Here is a 20,110-nt window from a genome sequence, read left to right as displayed (position 1 = left end):
TGTATAAATAATGCACAATTTAAATAATACACCTTTTTTCATGTTAGTATAATGACAATTATATCTGTGACATAACTGTAATGAAAAGTGGAGTGGAGAAATATGTGCTTAAATGTCATGAAAATTAGAATGGCCCTACAAAATATGACGTGGACCAGCACAAATTATGCATGATTCACCCATATATAACTTCTGAACACTGGAACGGCTGGTAGATTTATTCTCCATGATAGTGTAACTTCAAATAAACTCCACAGTCGACTCCTTAAACTAATTCCTCAACAGAGCACTTTTATACAGCGGTCAGCCTACACCAGCATAAATTACCAACACAGTATTGCAAATGAGAACAAACAGGGGCCAATGAGAGCAATATCCAAACGGCTCCCACTTCATGCCGTTGGGAAGATGTAATTGGTGAGCAGCCACCCGTGATGCTGCCTTTAATTTTGTCTTGGCCTGTTACGGACTGACCAATTAAATCTCTCTCAGAACTGCTCAGTGTGGAGGTATAAGGCGAAGGTATTTCTGCGTGTACGTGGCCGTCTCGGGAGGACGAACACATCCTACCCCTGAGGCGCTATCATACACTTCCACCCGCCTTCCAGCTCCATGCATGAGCTTTCTTTAATTAGAGATAGGCTCGTTATGCCGTGTTGCTGAGTTGGAGATAACAGGCGTGCTGTAAACATATGGCCCGAGCGCTAATGAATCTCAGGCTTGTTACTCGACTATCTCCTCTTGCTTTCTGACTCGTGCAGCGGATCGATGAGGTTTATGTGGCTGTAAGCACCAGTAACCGGGTCCGTCCTTCAGTTTCTCAGGGGTTCGGGGTGGGCTGTGCCGGTCTAATGAGCCGATGCTCTCTAGTTGGGTGTCTTGAATTGTAACCTGCTGTCAACAAGCTCTACAGTTTTTCAGGATGGAAGCCACACTGCAATGAGGTCTAAGAGTGTCCATTTCACGTAATTACCAGAAAACCCAATAGCCTTTGTTTTGAGAGGGAAACTCGTCCAGTAGTCTGCCAATATCTAGTCCATTAGGTGTAGTACTTACGACTGTCAAGAGCGATACAACATCACATTCCGCGAGCACTTGAAAGACGCATAAGTCTGAGTGGAGTTAAGACCACCATCTCCAAGACTCAAACCCAGACCAATACCAGCTCCAAGACCTAAATTAAAACCAGACCCCCTAAGACTAAGATCAATACCAGACCCGTGAGACTCAGATCAATACCAGACTCCTTAAGACCCAGAACAATACCAGACCACTTTAATACCTACATCACTAACACATCCCTAATTACCTAGACCAGACCACCTAAGATCCAGATCAATACCAGAACCACTAAAGCTGAAAGTATACTTCCCTTTTTCGCATTCCGCTCGGGCTCACGGACTGTTTGTGTGACATAATATTTGTCATCAGTACTGTTTGCGCACAACATCCTAGTTTTTGTGCCCGCATGGAGCTGTGCATGGACAACGGTGCATGTTGGAGTGATTTGAAACTTGAAAAGAATGGCCTACAAGATGGAGCTTTAAGACTTAGACCAGACCTCCTAAAGTAATACCATCCCACTGTGATCCGTACAAAAGCCAGAACCCTAAGATCCAAACATAGACGAATACCAGACCCACCAAGATCCAGATCAATACCACAATCACTAAGATTCAGATCTAGACTAAGACTAGGCCTCTCAAGGCCTGCAGCCAGACTGAGGAAACATTTTTAGGCCTTTTGGCCATTCATTTGCACGGCTACAGCGTTTTGGGGGCCTGAAAATGCAAACTTTTGAAAAAGGGTTTCAAACTGCATGTTTTTGAAGACAGTATTGTTATCATCATCGCAAATTTTTGAAAGTCAATAGCAGTGGTTGGCAACAGGCGGCCCGAAGGCCAAAACCGGCCCGCCAGCAATATCTGGCCCACGCCTGCAGTTAGATTATTTTGATAGTGGCTAGTTTTGAAATAGATCTGTCATGACAGCAACAGTTACTCACAATTTATTCAAATCGCCTTTGAATAAGCAGTTGCTGTTCTTGATGTTAAGCACTTTTACTTTAGATTTTGCGATCACACACACTTATTTTAGAAAAGTTTCTATTTCTGCAACAACACGGCTGGAATAACAACACAAACTATGACAGTTATTATCTCAGGTACTGATTATGTGCTTTATTCGATGTTAAAAGTGTCTAATCTGAGTTTGAATATAATTTTGCATGACATTTATAGCCATAAATAAATTTAAGCAAACATATGTTAAAACTGCGAACCAACAAGTGTTTTCCATGACAAAGATGGTATCAGTCATTCAATATTTAGTTTTAGCAATGTTAAAAAGATTTCATATTTATGAATTAGATTATAAAAGTCTATTTCGTTAAGAGTGCAGTGCAATTCTGTGCTTCTGAATGGCTGTGGCATCATGTGACTCACTGGTGTGGACGGCTAAATTGCTTGTCACAAACTAAGACTGTTTAGTTGTGCCATCTTACAACCAATATATAGTAAATGTAAGTCAAAGTGTTGCCTATGTAACCAGTTAAAACTTGAAGTGGGGATGAGGTCTTATGTATGGTAAGAGTCTTAAAAAGTCTTAAAAAGGTATTAAATTGAACTCATGATACCCTGGAGTAACAGCTCACTACCAGTTACAAAAGACACTGTAACAGTCTGTCACAGGCGAATGTAGTTGCATTTTTCATCAATTAATTTCTTAAATTATCCTTTGACTATGTTGTGCCGCATGTTTAGGGGCGTGGAAATGCTGCCACAATAACAGACCAGTGCATAAAACTCTCGGACATATTTTGAAGATTCTCTGTCACGAACTTTATATTTTTCACATACTTTTGAAAATACAGTGTTTAGTTGATCCTGATAGACACTCGTCGTCACAGCTGTAAACACGACGGCTGCCGCCTTTGGCAGCATGCCATTTTTGTTTCCAGGCGCAACATTAAAGAACGCGACACACGCGTCTCCCGGAAATCCTATATATAGGCTATAATCTAACCAATCCAATGACAACTTCGAAACTGTTTCCAGCTAAGTGTGCCTTATGCATCAGATGTTTAGCCAAAGTTCCGTGAGCGTGACGTCTGAGGCTAAGACTAATAGGTATGAGCGAGTACTTGAAGAATGCATATGCATGCAAGCGTGTAGTGTTTCTTTACAAAGTGACATTGCCATCTACTGGCCTGGTGTGCATAAAACAGAAGCTAAATGTACATTAAAGGTTCAGTCACACCAAGAACGATAACTATGCAGATAACTATTTTAGTGCCACACTAGTGGACAATACTCTGTTTATTCTAAGTGCATGCTCACCTGTCACTTTAAATTCTCAAACTCGGTATAGCAGGATTAATTCTGATTGGCTGTCAAGCTGGGAAAAAAAAATGTTCTGAAAGTGATTCCAATGATATTGTTTCGCTGTGCCTTTATCATATAGCTGTTGTGTGGTGTTTAGAGGACCTAAAAATGCAAACATTTGAAAATTGGTTTTAAAATGCGTGACAATACTGTTATCGTCTCCATGTATTGTAAACTACAAAAACACAAATTTGCGGAAACCATGAGGTCATACATATACGCATTACATGTTCAGTCTATAGGTATGTGCGAGTACTTGGAGAATGCATATGCATGCAGGTGTGTAGTGTTTCTTTACAAAGTGACATTGCCATCTACTGGCCAGGTGTGCATAATAGTGTTTTTAGTCATTTTCAAGGATCCATGTGAATGAGGATTGTTTTTCAACTTTTCAAAATCGTGAAGGAAAAACTTTTTTATGTTGTCGTCTAAAAAACGTAACTTAAAGGATTGTCCACAAGCGTTAAGACTAGACCTCTCAAAGATTGCATCCAGACTAAGGGGATGTTTACATGACACCATTTTCAACTTAAAATGGAAACTTTTTTTTATGGGTTTTGGCCATTGCTGTCCACAACTACAGCATTTAAAGCCTTAAAACGCACACTTTTGAAAACTGGTTTCAAAATGTGTGTTTTTGAAGACAATGCTGTTATCGTCTCCATGTACCGTAAACTACAAAAATGCTGATTTTTCGTTAAACATGATGTCATGTGCTTACGTATTACGTGTTCAGTCTATAGGTATGTGTGAGTACCGGAAGAATGCATATGGATGTAGGCATGTAGTGTTTCTTTACAATATAACATCGCCATCTACAGGCTTGGCATGCATAATAGTGTTTTTAATTGTTTTTAATAATCCATGTAAACAAGTATTGCTTTTCAACTTTTTAAAAAACAATAAGGAAGAACTTTTTCGTTGTCTAAACATACCTAAAAACCTGAGGAAAAAGTGCAAACAGCAATAGATGCTATTTACTTTAACAGCACAAAATAACAGTATTTTCTTTGCAATAATATTAGTTAGATTCTATTTATACTACTTAGTAGTGCATGTGGCAGAAATTTGCACCTCAGAATTGTAAGCATTATAAAACGGTACAGTGTAAATGATCATTTTCATTAAAATTATTACATGGATGCTGCCTTATTGGGACAACAAAGCTTTCCCTACACCTGCCTCTAACCTTAACCCATGAACACACTATGAAACACTTTTCGATTAGTTCCTTCATCTTCATTTTATTGAAGATGAATGCCTTTCCGATGTGATATATGATATGTGATGTGAAAAGGAAGAAGAATGAGTTTGGCAAAAGGCGGGTTTGAACTCGGGGCAATTGCATCAAAAAGCCATTTTGTAATGTTGACTAGCCTAACCGCACTTTGTGGGCAGAGTTAGTGTAAATAGCCTTTGCCAACAAGGCCTGCTATGTGCACTTAGTGTAAATAGACACTCCAGGAAATAAATTTGTTTCAATTAACTGAATCGAGATATTGGTAAATTTATTGCAGCATCCATTTCTAATAGACATTTTGTTAATGGGCTGAGCCGCCATTCTTCTGAATTATTCGTAATGGTAAAGATACAGCGCCAAGTATTGGAAGAGTTAATTATCGCCATTAGCATCTTGGAAATAGTCAAGTGTGTCTTGTCTGAGAATCAGATCCTGTCTAGTGTGGTCAAATTTACCTTTATAAAATATAATCATTTCAGTAGGAATCCAAACTATTGTGAAATTGACAAGAGGGCAATGATTTTGTTTCTGCAAATTTCACAGCAGGTTCCAGTTGGTTGTGTGGATTTGCCATACTGACCTGCAGAAACCTTTCTTTTGTGATGCATCACTATTGACAATTTTTGCCTGCAAAATTTAGCCAAAAATGTGCAAATGTGACCACAATTTAAGATTACTTGAACATTTATAAGTTTTGGTGAAGTTTCAGTGAACTACTATAAGTTTTAAGACCCAAACCAAGGCATAAACAAAATCATATCTCCAACTCTGATAATGAGGGGAACAAACATGATACATCTTTGGTTACTCATTGAGTTACAGTATCTCTATTTGCATAAGTTCCGACTATTAGTTAGTTATTGTTGTCTCAAGTGTATTGTGAGTTTGTATTGTACTTAATTAGGAAAAGTGTAGTCCAGCTGCATGAATAATGTGGTAAGCTTCTTACGATTTATAAATGCTGTTTCAGAGATTATACGCACATTGCTCATTGTTCATACCTCATGCATTGTTCACATTGTTTCACTGAAAGCTCATGATCCTTTCTCACATAAGAACAGTGAATGAGATGCATGGAAAAAGCATTGCAATGAGGTCACGTACCACATGATGGACAGCAGGACGCAGGCCAGGAGCAGGTGGGTTGACCAGAGAAGGGTGGAGCAGGCCGCTGTGGGTTCACCCACTCGTGGTGCGGCTGAAGGCGGTCCAGGGGTGGTTTCTGCCAGGGTAAAGAAAATAGTCATTATTTTGAAGTATTTTAACAGGAACGGCTTTATACATCCATGGTTCAAGTACTAAATATGGTTGAATGAAATTAAATTATATCTATTTTTTAAAATCTATTAATTTCTTTAAAATATTACATATTATGTCATGTGGTGCGACCAACAACAACACCCCACAGATCCTCATGACTGTGTCAAGATCAGTAAGTCTTTTAAAATAGTGAATAATTTGACTTTTATCACTAGGAAAGGTAATTCCAGGTTATTAAATGTCATGCGGTGCGACCATGCAACATTTATACACTAATAATTCATAACATTTAAGTAATAATTAAGATACATAAAGTATGTACATATATTTTAATAAGTCTTTTAAAATATTGAATAATTTGACTTTTATCACTAGGAAAGGTAATTCCAGGTTATTAAATGTCATGCGGTGCAACCATGCAACATTTATACACCAATAATTCATGACATTTGTCAAAAATAAAGCTTTAAGTAATAATTAAGATACATAAAGTATGCACATATATTTTAAAAAGTATTTTAAAATATTGAATAATTTGACTTTTATCACTAGGAAAGGTAATTCCAGGTTATTAAATGTCATGCGGTGCAACCATGCAACATTTATACACTAATAATTCATAACATTTAAGTAATAATTAAGATACATAAAGTATGCACATATATTTTAAAAAGTATTTTAAAATATTGAATAATTTGACTTTTATCACTAGGAAAGGTAATTCCAGGTTATTAAATGTCATGCGGTGCGACCATGCAACATTTAAACACTAATAATTCATGACATTTGTCAAATAAACCTTTAAGTAATAATTAAGATACATAAAGTATGCACATATATTTTAAAAAGTATTTTAAAATATTGAATAATTTGACTTTTATCACTAGGAAAGGTAATTCCAGGTTATTAAATGTCATGCTGTGCGACCATGCAACATTTAAACACTAATAATTCATGACATTTGTCAAAAATAAACCTTTAAGTAACAATTAAGATAAAGTATGTACATTCATATAAATATTTTGAGTGTAACTAAAATATCATATTACTTTTTATTTGGTTACACCACTTTTGCTTGATGGCGTATTGATATTGAATGGTATAAGAGTCATTAAAATGAATGCATAGATGTTGGAAAACTTGAATTTTACAACAGAATAAACTGTGATTGGTCACTTAATATATAATGTAATATATAATGTCTCTTCTTTTAAACCAAGAGTCAAAAGTCTGGTTACATCAGACATTCATTGTAATAAAATAAACGTAACTATAACTGTAACTCACAACACAATAGAGTCATATTTTGAGTTAACTAAACAGCTGTTCCACTGTCGCCTCAACATGTTCTTATTGTGTGATTGTAATGCAATTGAACTTCACAACTGTAAGCAGATATTACTTATTGTTTCAATATCACTTGTTTATTGTATTTTAGTTTTTTCTTTGTGCAGTTTGGCGATGTGTGAAATGACTCCCTAAAAAAAACACACTGCAGATAAAGCGGAAAGAGCTGTCTCGTGCAATGACTCTCATCTCAAATTAAGCAAATAAAATGCTGAAATAACAGAGGCAGAGGAGGAATTATTACAAGGACGTTCTCCTGTTTTACCCAGGAGAAAAGAAAGAAAAGCTTTTAGAGAGTGTTTTGACACACGGCTCACAAAACTAGCATGCAATTCTGCTGACTTTTGATTCTTTCCTCCGTTCCAAGTATAGTGTGGATTAAATACGCTGAGTGCATGGAGGGGGTAGAAACTCAATACTGTCTGCTGGATCAAAACGAGCAGGGCAGCCGTCACTAGATATTACTTCTAATAACAGTCATCAAGTTGTCAGTGCTATTTATAAAACAAAATGTACATAGGCTATCACTGGGGTTTTCAAGTCAGGATTCTCTTTGTCCACCCCAAAAGGATCACAGTATCAGTAATCTTCAATCCCAAACTGGGATGCAGTAGAACTAATACTGCATATCCAGAGGCCATCAGAGCTTTAACTGCATGTCGAAAATGAATGACTCAAAATATGAGCATAAAGAGAGTTTGTATCCATAACTGTACACAAGCGTACAACAATTACTTCCTTCCTGAGTATAAAGTTGAAATTACAACAATAAAGTTGAAATATTATAAGAATAAAGTCAAAATATTTTGAGAATAAAGTTAAAATATGACAATAATAAAGTCTAAATATTACGAGAATACAGTTGAAATACTATGAGAATATTCTCAAAATATTTTGACTTTATTTTTGTAGTATTTCAACTTTATTCTCGGAATTTTGACTTTACTCTAAAAATATTATGACTTTATTCTTGAAACAATTTGCCTTTATTCTCAAAACATTTCAACTTCATTCTCGTAATTTTAACTTTATTTTCAAAATATTTTGACTTTATTCTTACAATATTTTGACTTTATTCTTGTAATATTTCGACTTTATTCTTGTAATTTCTACTTTATTTTTGAAATATTTCGACTTTATTTTCAAATTATTTTGACTATTCTCATAATATAACTTTATAACTTTATAACTTTATGCTCATAATTTTGTCTATTTTCAAAATATTTCGACTTTATTCTTGTAATATTTTGACTTTATTCTTGTAATATTTTGACTTTATTCTCGTAATTTCGACTTTACTCTCAAAATATTATGACTATTCTTCAAACAATTTGCCTTTATTCTGAAAACAGTTTGACTTTATTCTAAAAACATTTCAACTTTATTCTTGAAACATTTCGACTTTATTCTCGTAATTATGACTTTATTTTCGAAATACTTTGGCTTTATTCTCGTAATATTTTGACTTTATTCTCGGAATATTTTGACTTTATTCTTGTAATATTTTGACTTTATACTTATAATATTTCGACTTTATTCTTATAATATTTTGACTTTATTCTTGAAACATTTAGACTTTATTCTTGTAATTCTGACATTATCTTTTAAATATTTTAACTTTATTCTCGTAATATTTAGACTTTATTCTCATAACATGTCGACTTTATTCTTGTAATTTAGACTATTTTCAAAATATTTTGACTTTATTCTCATAATATTTCAACTTGATTCTTATAATATTTTGACTTTTTAATGCAGTGCTAAAACGCTGTTGTACATTTGTCATCTCTGACGACATGATTTTGTGCGGCACACTGCACACCGCATCGTCGTCTTTAATCAACGTGATTATTAATGTTGATTAATAGAATACGTTTAAAACGTTTTAATAAAAAATAAGTCCAAAAAAGTGTGCACTCCTGCAAAAACTCCCATTAAAATATGTGTTTTCTACACTGCAAAATAAATATCTTTTTACATTGTATCTGCACTGTTTATGATGAAAGAATTTGCAAAAGTCATTCTGAGTGCACACTTAACAAAATTATATTGCAACACTCCGAATGTGAATGATGGGGCTGTGGCACAGTCGATAAAATACACTTTAGAGTTGAAAACCTGTGCATTGATTGATAAACCGAGACGTGATTTTGAGGGATCCTATGATTGAGGAGATGAAAACCATAAAAACATGGTCTTAAAGATGAAGCGGCATTCAACAGCCATTTACTTCCATCATATGATGCATTTCAGGAAAACAGAATTGTCAGTGAGGGAGAAAAATAGTGTGATTTTATTCCAGGAACTGATTGGATGGTGAAAAGTGGCTGTAGAATGGAGTCAGAGCTGAATCCAGACCTTTGGTGGATTGTGAAGGACAACTCTCAGTTCTCAGCAGGCTTTGTAACCGGAGGCCGAAGGCCAAGTTACCAAGAGAATCTCATTGTGTTTTCTTTCGGATAAATGGGCTGAAGAACTGAGCACAATTTGACCAGAAACATGTTGTAATGTAAACATGGTAAATTTGAGTTCATACTGACTGAACGGAATGTACATGACTTTTCCTGGTGTCAGATTAAATATGGCATCTCCTTTATAATTTTCATCCAGAACCGGATGTCAATTCCTCATTAACCTCCGAATGCATCAACTATTCATTTGTTGTTGAACCTCTCTGACAGCAGAGGGCAGCGTGACTTTGAGATGCAGGGCTCCAGACGCCGTCTCCTCATTATAAGGCACTATTATTGTTTTATGAGAGAGCGGAGATCACGGGGGGCAGACAGAACTGCCATTTCGGTGAATAGGAGAGTAGGTGTGCGTACGGTCGGCAGCTCAAGCATACCTGGGATGATGTCGCTCTCGGTGGTGGAGGTGATGGGCTTGGGTTCCTCCATCCAGGGGGTGGCGTGGACCGCCACGCTCCAGTCGCTCCAAGTGCCAATCTCCATGTCCTTGGCCGCCAGTTGGATGATGTACTCTTTCCCAGGGTAAGCGTCCGTGATGGTGTGGGAGGTGCTGTCGGAGAGCTCCACCTGTCAATCAATAACAAGAGAGCCAATCAGGGATATGGAACTTATGGGAATGATGCATGCTATTGAGATGATTACATACGACATGTATGGCATGAAGAATGTTTCATTAGAGGTGTTTGTGGGGAAAAGGGTTGATCAGCAATTTTTGGGTGGGTGAGGGGGGTTTAGACTATGATGCAGACTGATTTTGAACATGCATCCTTCACATAAACATGATGACATTTCATTAACTGGAATTTAGGATGTAGGAATTTAGGAATTTACATGGATGCAAACAGTAATCTGTCACTGAAAAAAAAAGTTATTTACAAAACAAAACAAAACTAAACAAAATACAATAATAAAATAAAATAAAATAAAATAAAATATGCAGCTGGTTTGTTGTAGAAAACCCCCCTAATGGGAGCAGCTGAAAGTGATAAAAATGCAGACATGAATAAATATATTTAAGCTAATATTTAAATATTTATTTATTTTAGATTTTTATATTTTAAATGTAATGTTAGAAAAAAATAGGTTTATTTAATATTTTAGTATTTGTATAAAATTAGTAGTAAATAAATACTAAATTAGTAAAAAAAAAAAAAAATGTAAACATAAAACATGTTAGTACAAATAAGCTCATAATAGAAAAAGCAATGACGAAACATGTCCGAGTCCTTTTTGTTAATAGTTTGTTGACAGTCCACGTCCTGTTTGTGTGCTGCGGTGGACTCGAGTCCACACACCTGAGCACCACCTGTTGACTCTTTGGTGCCTGTGGGTAACAAGGGTCACTTGACCACAACAGAGAAGGAGGGGGGGCACAATGAGTCTGGGAAGTCCCGTGCATGTCTTGGCCGCTTTGAGGAGGGGGAAATTTGACTAATGCACTGCAGCTGAGGCCTGTGGAGGGAGATGAGTGATGGTAGAGACGGCCCGCGTCTATGACTCATCCCGCGCATCCATCACTGGCCTGTCCTGCAGTCTGGAGCTCAAAATCATGTGCGGCGCTCAGTCGCAGTTGCTCAATCTGTGCTGTTCCCGCTCTTTATCTGTCACACAGCAGGACGGTGGAAAATTCAGCATTTTCTGTTTCAATTTATGAGTCGGAATGTGAATTTAATTGGCCTTGACCCACAGAATGCTCAATTAGAACGACTGGTGAAAAAACTTTTAATTGAATAAAATTTTAATAGTTTTGTGAGTCCAACACAAATTTTTGGACAGAATGTGATTATTTATTTAGACTAATTATGCATTTTTTTTACTGATAATGTACAACATCAACTAATAAGACTTAGTAGTTGAATTATTGTCAAAACAATTAAAACTGCCATTAAAAAGGGGTTCATTTATCCACATAGCAATGCAAAATATTATATATATATATATATATATATACTTCGATTTTATGGACCCTGGTATAAGAACACCTTTATTTATAGAACATATGCAGCTGTTTTTACAATTCTGCACCTGTTCATTTAAAATCAATTCAAATTCTGGAATTCAGTCAAAATGTAAAAGGCGAGACTGGTGCACGGACCTCTCGCACAGGTGCCTGGTAGAGGTGAAACAGAGAGACGGGAGAATTACTTCGCCCACAAAGCGAGATCCTAGTGCAGTATACAAAGTGCGAAGCATATTTTCTGAAGAATTTACTACTACTTCATTGGCTTCCAGGTCTCCAAAGTACAGCTGTACAACACAGAGAAAGAGTGAGTGGGAAAAATGGAGTGCGTATGCTGTGAGACTCAGAGAATACCTCATCTGCACCTGAGCTGCTCACAACAAAGAGCAAAAGAGCTTTTTTCTTCCGTGAATTTCCACCAAGTCTTTCCATCTAGTGTGCGCAGACAAACGCAGCTTGTGTGGCGGTTAGTCTCCGCATTTACATTTTAATTGAACTTTATCTTTCATAATTGGAAAAGAGAGCATTGCTCATTTCCCCAGCGCTCCTCAAACCCACAAAACAAAAGCTGCATCCTTTTCATTTCAGATTAAACGGCGTTCTCCGCGCTTTCCCCGCAGTGGCCGTCGAGCACCTGGGCTGTCAAGTGTTTGATTCGATTATTATCAAATTTCAGCGCTTCGTCCATCTATTGTACTATATTTCGAGCTGAAATAAACCAAAACGGCTTTGAATTGTAAATGTGTGCTTTTCATTCTCAAATTCCCATTCACTTCAGTCACAGTTTCTCATTTGGCACAGCTAATTCTGAATGGACGGGATAGTCACGACGTTGACCGGCGAAACCCTCAACCGATGGCATTCGTTTGACTGAACAATGGCAGACGGGGAGTGTTTGTAAACCGTGCTACCCAGGCTCATTGGAAAATGTCTCTACCTACATTTCTGTAAAACTCAAAGACCATCTTTATATGTACAGTTTTATGCGAAAGTTTGGGAACCCTTTGGAGAGTCTGTGAAAATGTGAATCATTTTAACAAAATAAAAGAGATGATGCATGTTATGCATAGTGATGCATGGGGGCAGCTGTGGCCTAATGGTTAAGAGAGTTGGGCTTGTAACTGAAAGGTTGCGGATTCGAGTCCCAGGTCCGGCAGGGATTGAAGGTGGGCGGAGTGAATAACCATGGGTTAAATGCAGAGCACAAATTCTGAGTATGGGTCACCATATTTGGCCACATGTCACGTCCTTTGCTTTCTCTTTCTTTTTCTTTTTTATTTAGTGCTGTCCTGAGTAGGATATTTTACATGAAAGATATTTACATATAGTCCACAAGACCAAAAAATAGCTACAATTATTAAAATAACCCCCTTCAAAAGTTTGTGAACCCTTGGTTCTTCATAACTGTGTGGTTACCAGGATGATCTACGACTGTTTTTTTGTTTTGTGATGGTTGTTCATGAGTCCCTTGTTTGTTCTGAACAGTTAAACTGAGCACTGTTCATCAGAAAAATCCTCTAGATCCTGCAGATTCTTCAGTTTTTCAGCTTCATCTAAAAAGCTTAATCTTTTGCATGTTTGAACCCTTTCCAGCACTGACTGTATGGTTTCACACTGAGGACAATTGAGGGACTCAAACACAACCAGTAGAAAAAAGTTCAAACTCTCACTGATGTGCCAGAAGGAAACAATGCATTAAGAGCCGGAGGGTGAAAACTTTTGAACAGGATGAAGATGTCCACATTTTTCTTATTTTGTTGAAATATTATGATGATTTTTTTTTTTTTTTTTTCCATTTAGTACTGCCCTTTTGAAGCAACAGAAGACACTTGCATGTTTCCCAGAAGACAAATTAAGTACAATAAAAGTTTTCACCCCCCGGCTCTTAATGCATCATGTTTCCTTCTGGAGCATCAGTGAATGTTTGAACCTTTTTTAGTTTTAGTTTAATTTGAGTCCCTCAGTTGTCCTCAGTGTGAAAAGATGGATCTCAAAATCATACAGTCACTGCTGGAAAGGGTTTGAATATGCAAAAGATGCTGGAAAAACAAAGAATCTGCAGGATCTAGAGGATTTTTCTGAAGAACAGTACTCAGTTAACTGTTCAGAACAAACAAGGGACTCATGAAGACCATCACAAAAAAAAAAACAAAAAATAAAAAAAGATCATAGATCATCCAGGTAACAACACAAAGTATTAAGAACTTTGCTTGTCAATAAACTTCTTCCATCATAGTTTCCGCTAACAAAATTAACACTATTTGCCCGGTAGCTCACGCGATATGGCATTGCATCTATAGGGTGAAGCTCTGGTATAAATCCTGTAAAACTACAAAACAGTTCAAACCCACATACAAGTAAGCTAAAATAGCATGGTTGCATCAGCGAATGTGTTTTTATATCATATTATATATTATTATTTGCATTTGTCAACACCACTGAGTAAGTTTAGGTTTGGGTTTGATGTAGGTAATATTATTTTTCAACACCATAGAGCATTAACCTTTTAGCGACACTCGCCGGGTATTTGAGTTCACTTTGAAACTGCTGTGAAATGTGCAATAAGTTATGTAATATCGGTACAGATAATAGTCCAATGAGGCTGGAAACGTGTCTGGTAACAGTCATAGTATTTGCATTTTAGTTTTGTTCAGTTACACACATCAGTTGACCCTGGTGAAAAAAAAGCATGTGCTGGTAGGTATGTTTTGATGCTGGTTTAAACTGGTCCTTTGCTGGTTTAAGCTGGTCCTTTGCTGGTTTAAGCTGGTCCTTTGCTAGTTTAAGCTGGTCCTTCACTGGTTTATGCTGGTCCTTAGCTGGTTTAAGCTGGTCCTTGACCAGCAAAATGACCAGCATAAACCAGGGGACTGTATTTGCAGGGCTGTTTTAAAACTTTTAAAAAGGAGATGGACAAACCGAATCGAAGATTTGCTGTTTGCATTTAATAAAAGGTCAATGGACATTTAATGTTTGGTTCCACCTGCAATTCTGTTCCACAAACCATTTCCACTTTTGTGAAAGCTGTCAACGCCAGAACTGGTAGTGGGAGTCAAAATGTCCTTTGTAAGCCCTGTAATTTTAGGACACATACTGTAAAAACCCTCAAACAAAACACTACCATCGGAAATCACTAGCTGGTGGAAACCCCTAGCCAAAGATGAGCTTTAAAAGCTAGAAATTCGATCTTTAGCTTCCTGTTGTCTACTTCTGGATCAGGTAATGTCGCAGAGTGCCGACAGAGACAGAGAGGAAGACAGATCAAGACAGTTTGCATCTGATGTCTGAGACATACTATTAGAGAGAGCTATTTATAAAGCCGTATCATTATGTACCAAACACGTTTTGACCCTCGTACACGGCTACGCCTCGACAATCCCAGGCGCCCCGCTGCTTTCTGGGTCTGCGTTCATATGACCAAAGCCCATAAATAAGACTAGGTGTAAGTCTTGTCATTGGAACGGCGAGGAGAGGATTTCTGTCCTACGTTGCATATTGCAGTGAGTGAAACAATGAAACAGCTGCACACGATATCACTGGGTCCTCAGGAGACGAGATAAAGGCTGTCTTTTCCATGTAAATCTGAGCTGATTTGTTTCTATTTTTGTAGTTTTACACTCACAATGACATTTTATTGGTCCAAAATCCAGCTACATATAGCCATCCAAGATGTAGGTGACTTTTTTTCTTCAGTAGAATAGTAAAGAAGATTTTTAGCTGAAACTGTGGTCCTTGGAGATTCATAATATGCAAGTGAATAGCTAGCTTTGAGAGCCAAAAAAGGCATATCAGGCAACACAAAATTAATACCTGTGGCTCCTGAAGATATATTGAGGTCTAATGAAGTGAAAACTGAAGATTGTTTTTTTAAAAACATCATTTTTGGGTGAACTGTCCCTTTCAGCAAATTGGATATGATTTCTGTGTATACATTTTTGCTTCTGATGAGGCAGTGTTTTTATTAAATAAATAAATAAATAAATAAATAAATAAATGTTCTCTGTAACTGAATAAAGCTGACATAAAACTATAAACATTAGATAAATAACCTAGAAACATAAACAAAAAAATAAATAAATGTTGTCTTGGCAACTGACTGAAATAAGTATGTTTGTGTACTAAAATCACTACAAATAAACCTAAAATAAAAAAAAAAAAAAAAAAAAAAAAAAAAAATACATTAAAGCTATATATGACAAAAGCACATAAAATTACTAAACTGAAAATATGAAAATAAACTCTAGTTCTATTTAGTTCTATATAAATAAACTCTAGTATTACTGAAAACTACAAATATTACAAATAATACCGGAATAAATAAAATAAAATAAAATAAAATAATGTATAAATGTCTTGCCAGCTAACTGAAATAAATATGTTTGGATACTAAAATCACTACAAATAAGTCTAACATAAAAATAAATTAAAGCTATGTAGAAATATAAAAAAATATAATTGACATAAAATTACTAAAACTTAAATGAAAATGAAATATAAAAATAAACTCTAGTTCAAAATATGATTAAATACTACAATATTACAAATAATACTACAATTATTATTATTATTATTATTATTATTATTATATTTTTTGGGTGAATTGGCTATGGTTTCTGTGTATACTTTTTTGCTTCTGATGAGGCTGTGTTGTTATTGTTAACTAAAAGTAAAACAATGACAAAACTATAAAAACTATAAACTACTACTACTACTACTACTACTACTACAACTACTGCTACTACTACTAATAATAATAATTAAAAGGTTTTCGGGAATTGAATAAAGCTTAAATAAATTAAACTATAAATATTATATGAATGACCTAAATAAAATAAAATAAAATAAAATAAAATAAAATAAAATAAAATAAAATAAAATAAAATAAAATAAAATAAAATAAAATAAAATAAAATAAAATAAAATAAAATAAAATAAAATAAAATAAAATAAAATAAAAAATAAAATATGTTTCTTGGCATCTAACTGAAATAAATATGTTTGGATACTAAAGTCACTACAAATAAACCTGAAATAAAAAATAAATTAAAGCTCTGTAGACATAAAAAATACAATTAAATTTACAGACAAATTGCTTACTGTTGGAAATGTTGTGGTGTTTTTTAAAGTTTTAATGCATCACTTTCTTTAAAGGTAATAACTATTCTAATGTATTACAAATGTGATTATTTACTAGTACAGAGAACTTGTTATAAGGCTTTATAAATAGTTTATAATGCATTAATAAGACATGTATAATACATTATATACAAAGACCTTCATTACTTACATATTTAGGACATTAAACATGCTTATTATACAAATATTAGATATTTAGGACAACATTATGAGCCATAGTGAACATGAAAAAAAATAAAAATAAAAATAAAAAAATAAATAAATAAATAAATACAAAACACTGAACAATTTCTTTTCAGCATATTTTAGACCTTCTGTCTTCTAGGCCACAACAAACACGCTGCCATATTTTGGCATAAAGCTCTCACGAGCAATTCCGACAACGACACAGAAAAGAACTCAAGATTTCTGACTCGCATGTAAGCAACTGAGCAACAAATGGAGCTGCCAGACTCCCAGCAGTCACTGTTGGCTGATTATTGTCACCATGCTGTGATATTTTCTAAAATCTGCCCACCTCCCCGCATTCATGCCTCCAGCCCAGCTGTGCTTAAAGCTGACGGCAGCGGAGTGCGGCTCACCCCACCTGACGCCTGCTTGACCAAACACGAAAAGGCCGTAAACAGCCTCTGTTGATAATATAGCAGTGAAAGCCGACTAGGCCAAACAGGTGTAAGCAGGATTTTGTATGGTTTTCTTTCAAAGTGACCTTCAGTATAATCGCGGACACTGCTGTTTCGCAGAGTTTAAAGTGCAGTTGCATGCAGTGGGCACACAGTGGGTCAGGGTAGAAACTCGGCTCTTCTTTTATTCATTAACTCTCATTTATCGCTCATGTTTGCTGTGATTTCATCAGATATTTATTTCCAACTCAGTTATCAACATTTAAAACTCTGACACTGCAGAATCTTTGGGATTGAAACCAGAAGCTGAATTTACAAGTATTTATGTTAATATGCACTCAAAATATTTAGACCTAAATTCAAGATGCATATATTTATAATTCATCTTCAATGTCTATCCATTTATAGTATATAGTTTTAACAAAACAAACAAACAACACATTAAATTTTACATGATGCATATTTGTCAGTTGTACATAAATTAAACATGTAAGATGTATGTAATGGTACTAATAAACCAGTTTTACTGACCAATTTAAATATTTTCATCAGTACAGGAAAATCTAGTTTATTTTATCTAATTGAATATTGCATGTTCCACAGCTAACCGTATTTTAACCCTGTTTATACTGAAGAAAAAAAAAAAGTATATGTATATAGTGTAAATATTTTTGTAACCTTTATTTTATTTATTTACTTATTTATTTTTTATTTTTTTCTGATGGACAGACATTTTATATTCATGAATTTTTAAATGTTTTTTTTTTTTTTTTTTTTTTTTCATTTATTTACTGACAAATTTAAAGGTTTATTTTAATCTTAATTTTTATTTATTTTTTTTTAATAGATGCACATTTTATATGCAGGATTTTTTAAATGAATATATATATATATATATATAAATATGTATTCAAAATTAATATAAAATATTATCCATTAATTAATTTATTATATAATTAATTAATTAATTTAAAAGATTTATATAAAATAATCCATTAAATATAAATATTTGCACTTTTTGTAAACTTTATGTATTCAAAATTAATATAAAATATTCATCCATTAATTAATTTATTATATAATTAATTAATTAATTTAAAATTTATTTATATTTATATAAAATATTCATCCATTAATATATATATATATATATATAATTAATGGATGAATATTTTATATTAATTTTGAATACATAAAGTTTACAAAAAGTGCAAATCTTTCTTTCTTTCTTTCTTTCTTTCTTTCTTTCTTTACTTATTTATATTTCAGTGGGTGGGCATTTTATATTTAAACATTTAAAAATGTTTGTTTATTTATATTTAATTTATTTACTGACAAATTTGAGGTTTTTTTTATTTTTAAATGGACAGACATTTTATGTTCATAAGTTTTTTAATGTAAATGTATGCAAACTTTTTTTTTTGTAACCATTTATTTAATTTATTTACTGACAAATTTGCAGTTTTTTTTAAGTTAATGGACAGACATTTTATATTTATTTTAAACACATAAAGTGTATAAAAACGGCATCTTTTATTTATTTATTTATTTATTTATTTATTTTAATGGACAGACATTTTATATTAATGATTTTTATTTATTTATTTATTTATGTATTTACTTACTGACAAATTTGAAGGTTTTTTTGTTTATTTTTATGGATGGAGATTTTAAATTATTAATTAAATGTATAATCTTTTTTCATAATTTTATATATAAAATACATCGCAAATGTTTTTGTAAGCATTTATTTCATTTCTTTACTGACAAATTTTAAAGATTTATTTATTTATTTTTTAATGGATGGATTTTATGTACATTTTAAATACATACATTTTATTAAAAAAAAAAATCTTTTTATTTATTTATTTATTTATTTATTTATTTATTTATTTATTTATTTACTGTACACTAAAGCTGATTGTCTTTCTAATGACTTGTAAATAGTCTCAGCTCAAATAATGCATAAAGTAAAATTACTCTAATAATTTCAATAACACATATTGGATATGTGTGGCCCAAAATATTCATATTGTGCCAGATTTAAGCCTATAAGTGGCCTTTTTGATGTGCTTCAAGTGTTCTCTGTAACAAGTTCACACTCCCAAAAACATGCTATCAACTCCATAGCACCAGATTAAAAAAAAAAAATAAATCACTTCCATTTCCTAAACCAAAAGCTAGTGCGCTGTGACTCATTACTGCACTTTAATTCAGCGTTTTATCTTCAAAGCCTGCACTCTTGAAAAGGAAATGTGTGGCTGCGTCTGGACAATTGAGCTTTACATTTGCAGGACTAATTTCATTAGCACTTAGCACTAACAACTTCCCTCATTTTGTCAATCCACCTTCCTTTTTTTCTTAATGTGTCCGTTCCTATCACTACAGGAAGTCTAGAAGAACAGGAAGTGTTCGAAGTTTGCATCACAGATCATTGACGACTAATTCCAGCTGATGGTTTACAGCTCCCACGCCCATCTTCTGCAAACGACGGCTGCCATCATTAAGAGCGCAAACAAACACAGTTAATTCTCAAAGTAACTGATTTAGAACTTGTGGTTTGCCAAGTATGCGCATTAACCTGAATTGCTCGGGATGATGGTTTGAAATACACACAGAGGAAAGTGTTTGTGTTGTTCCAAGAATACACACGGATGTGTTTTGCATTTTTGAGGAGCAGATGGGAATAAACT

At 34.3% G+C, this 20,110-nt stretch overlaps 1 protein-coding gene across 1 annotated transcript in view; it reads right to left on the bottom strand.

Annotated features, from left to right (window-relative positions):
* The window catches only part of cntfr (ciliary neurotrophic factor receptor), a 191,864-nt gene that overhangs the window by 1,390 nt on the left and 170,364 nt on the right, over positions 1 to 20,110 (bottom strand). The window contains exons 7-8 of the mRNA XM_051120746.1: positions 10,076 to 10,265; positions 5,728 to 5,845 (exon numbers count right to left, since the gene is read on the bottom strand). Coding sequence (XP_050976703.1) covers positions 5,728 to 5,845; positions 10,076 to 10,265 — 308 coding nt within the window. The remainder of the gene's footprint in view (positions 1 to 5,727; positions 5,846 to 10,075; positions 10,266 to 20,110) is intronic.

The sequence above is a fragment of the Labeo rohita genome, chromosome 10 (genome assembly GCF_022985175.1).
Source record: "Labeo rohita strain BAU-BD-2019 chromosome 10, IGBB_LRoh.1.0, whole genome shotgun sequence".
NCBI classification, from domain to species: domain Eukaryota; kingdom Metazoa; phylum Chordata; class Actinopteri; order Cypriniformes; family Cyprinidae; genus Labeo; species Labeo rohita.
The sequence above is the reverse complement of the archived record's forward strand: the minus strand, read 5'-3'. Positions and strand labels throughout refer to the sequence as shown.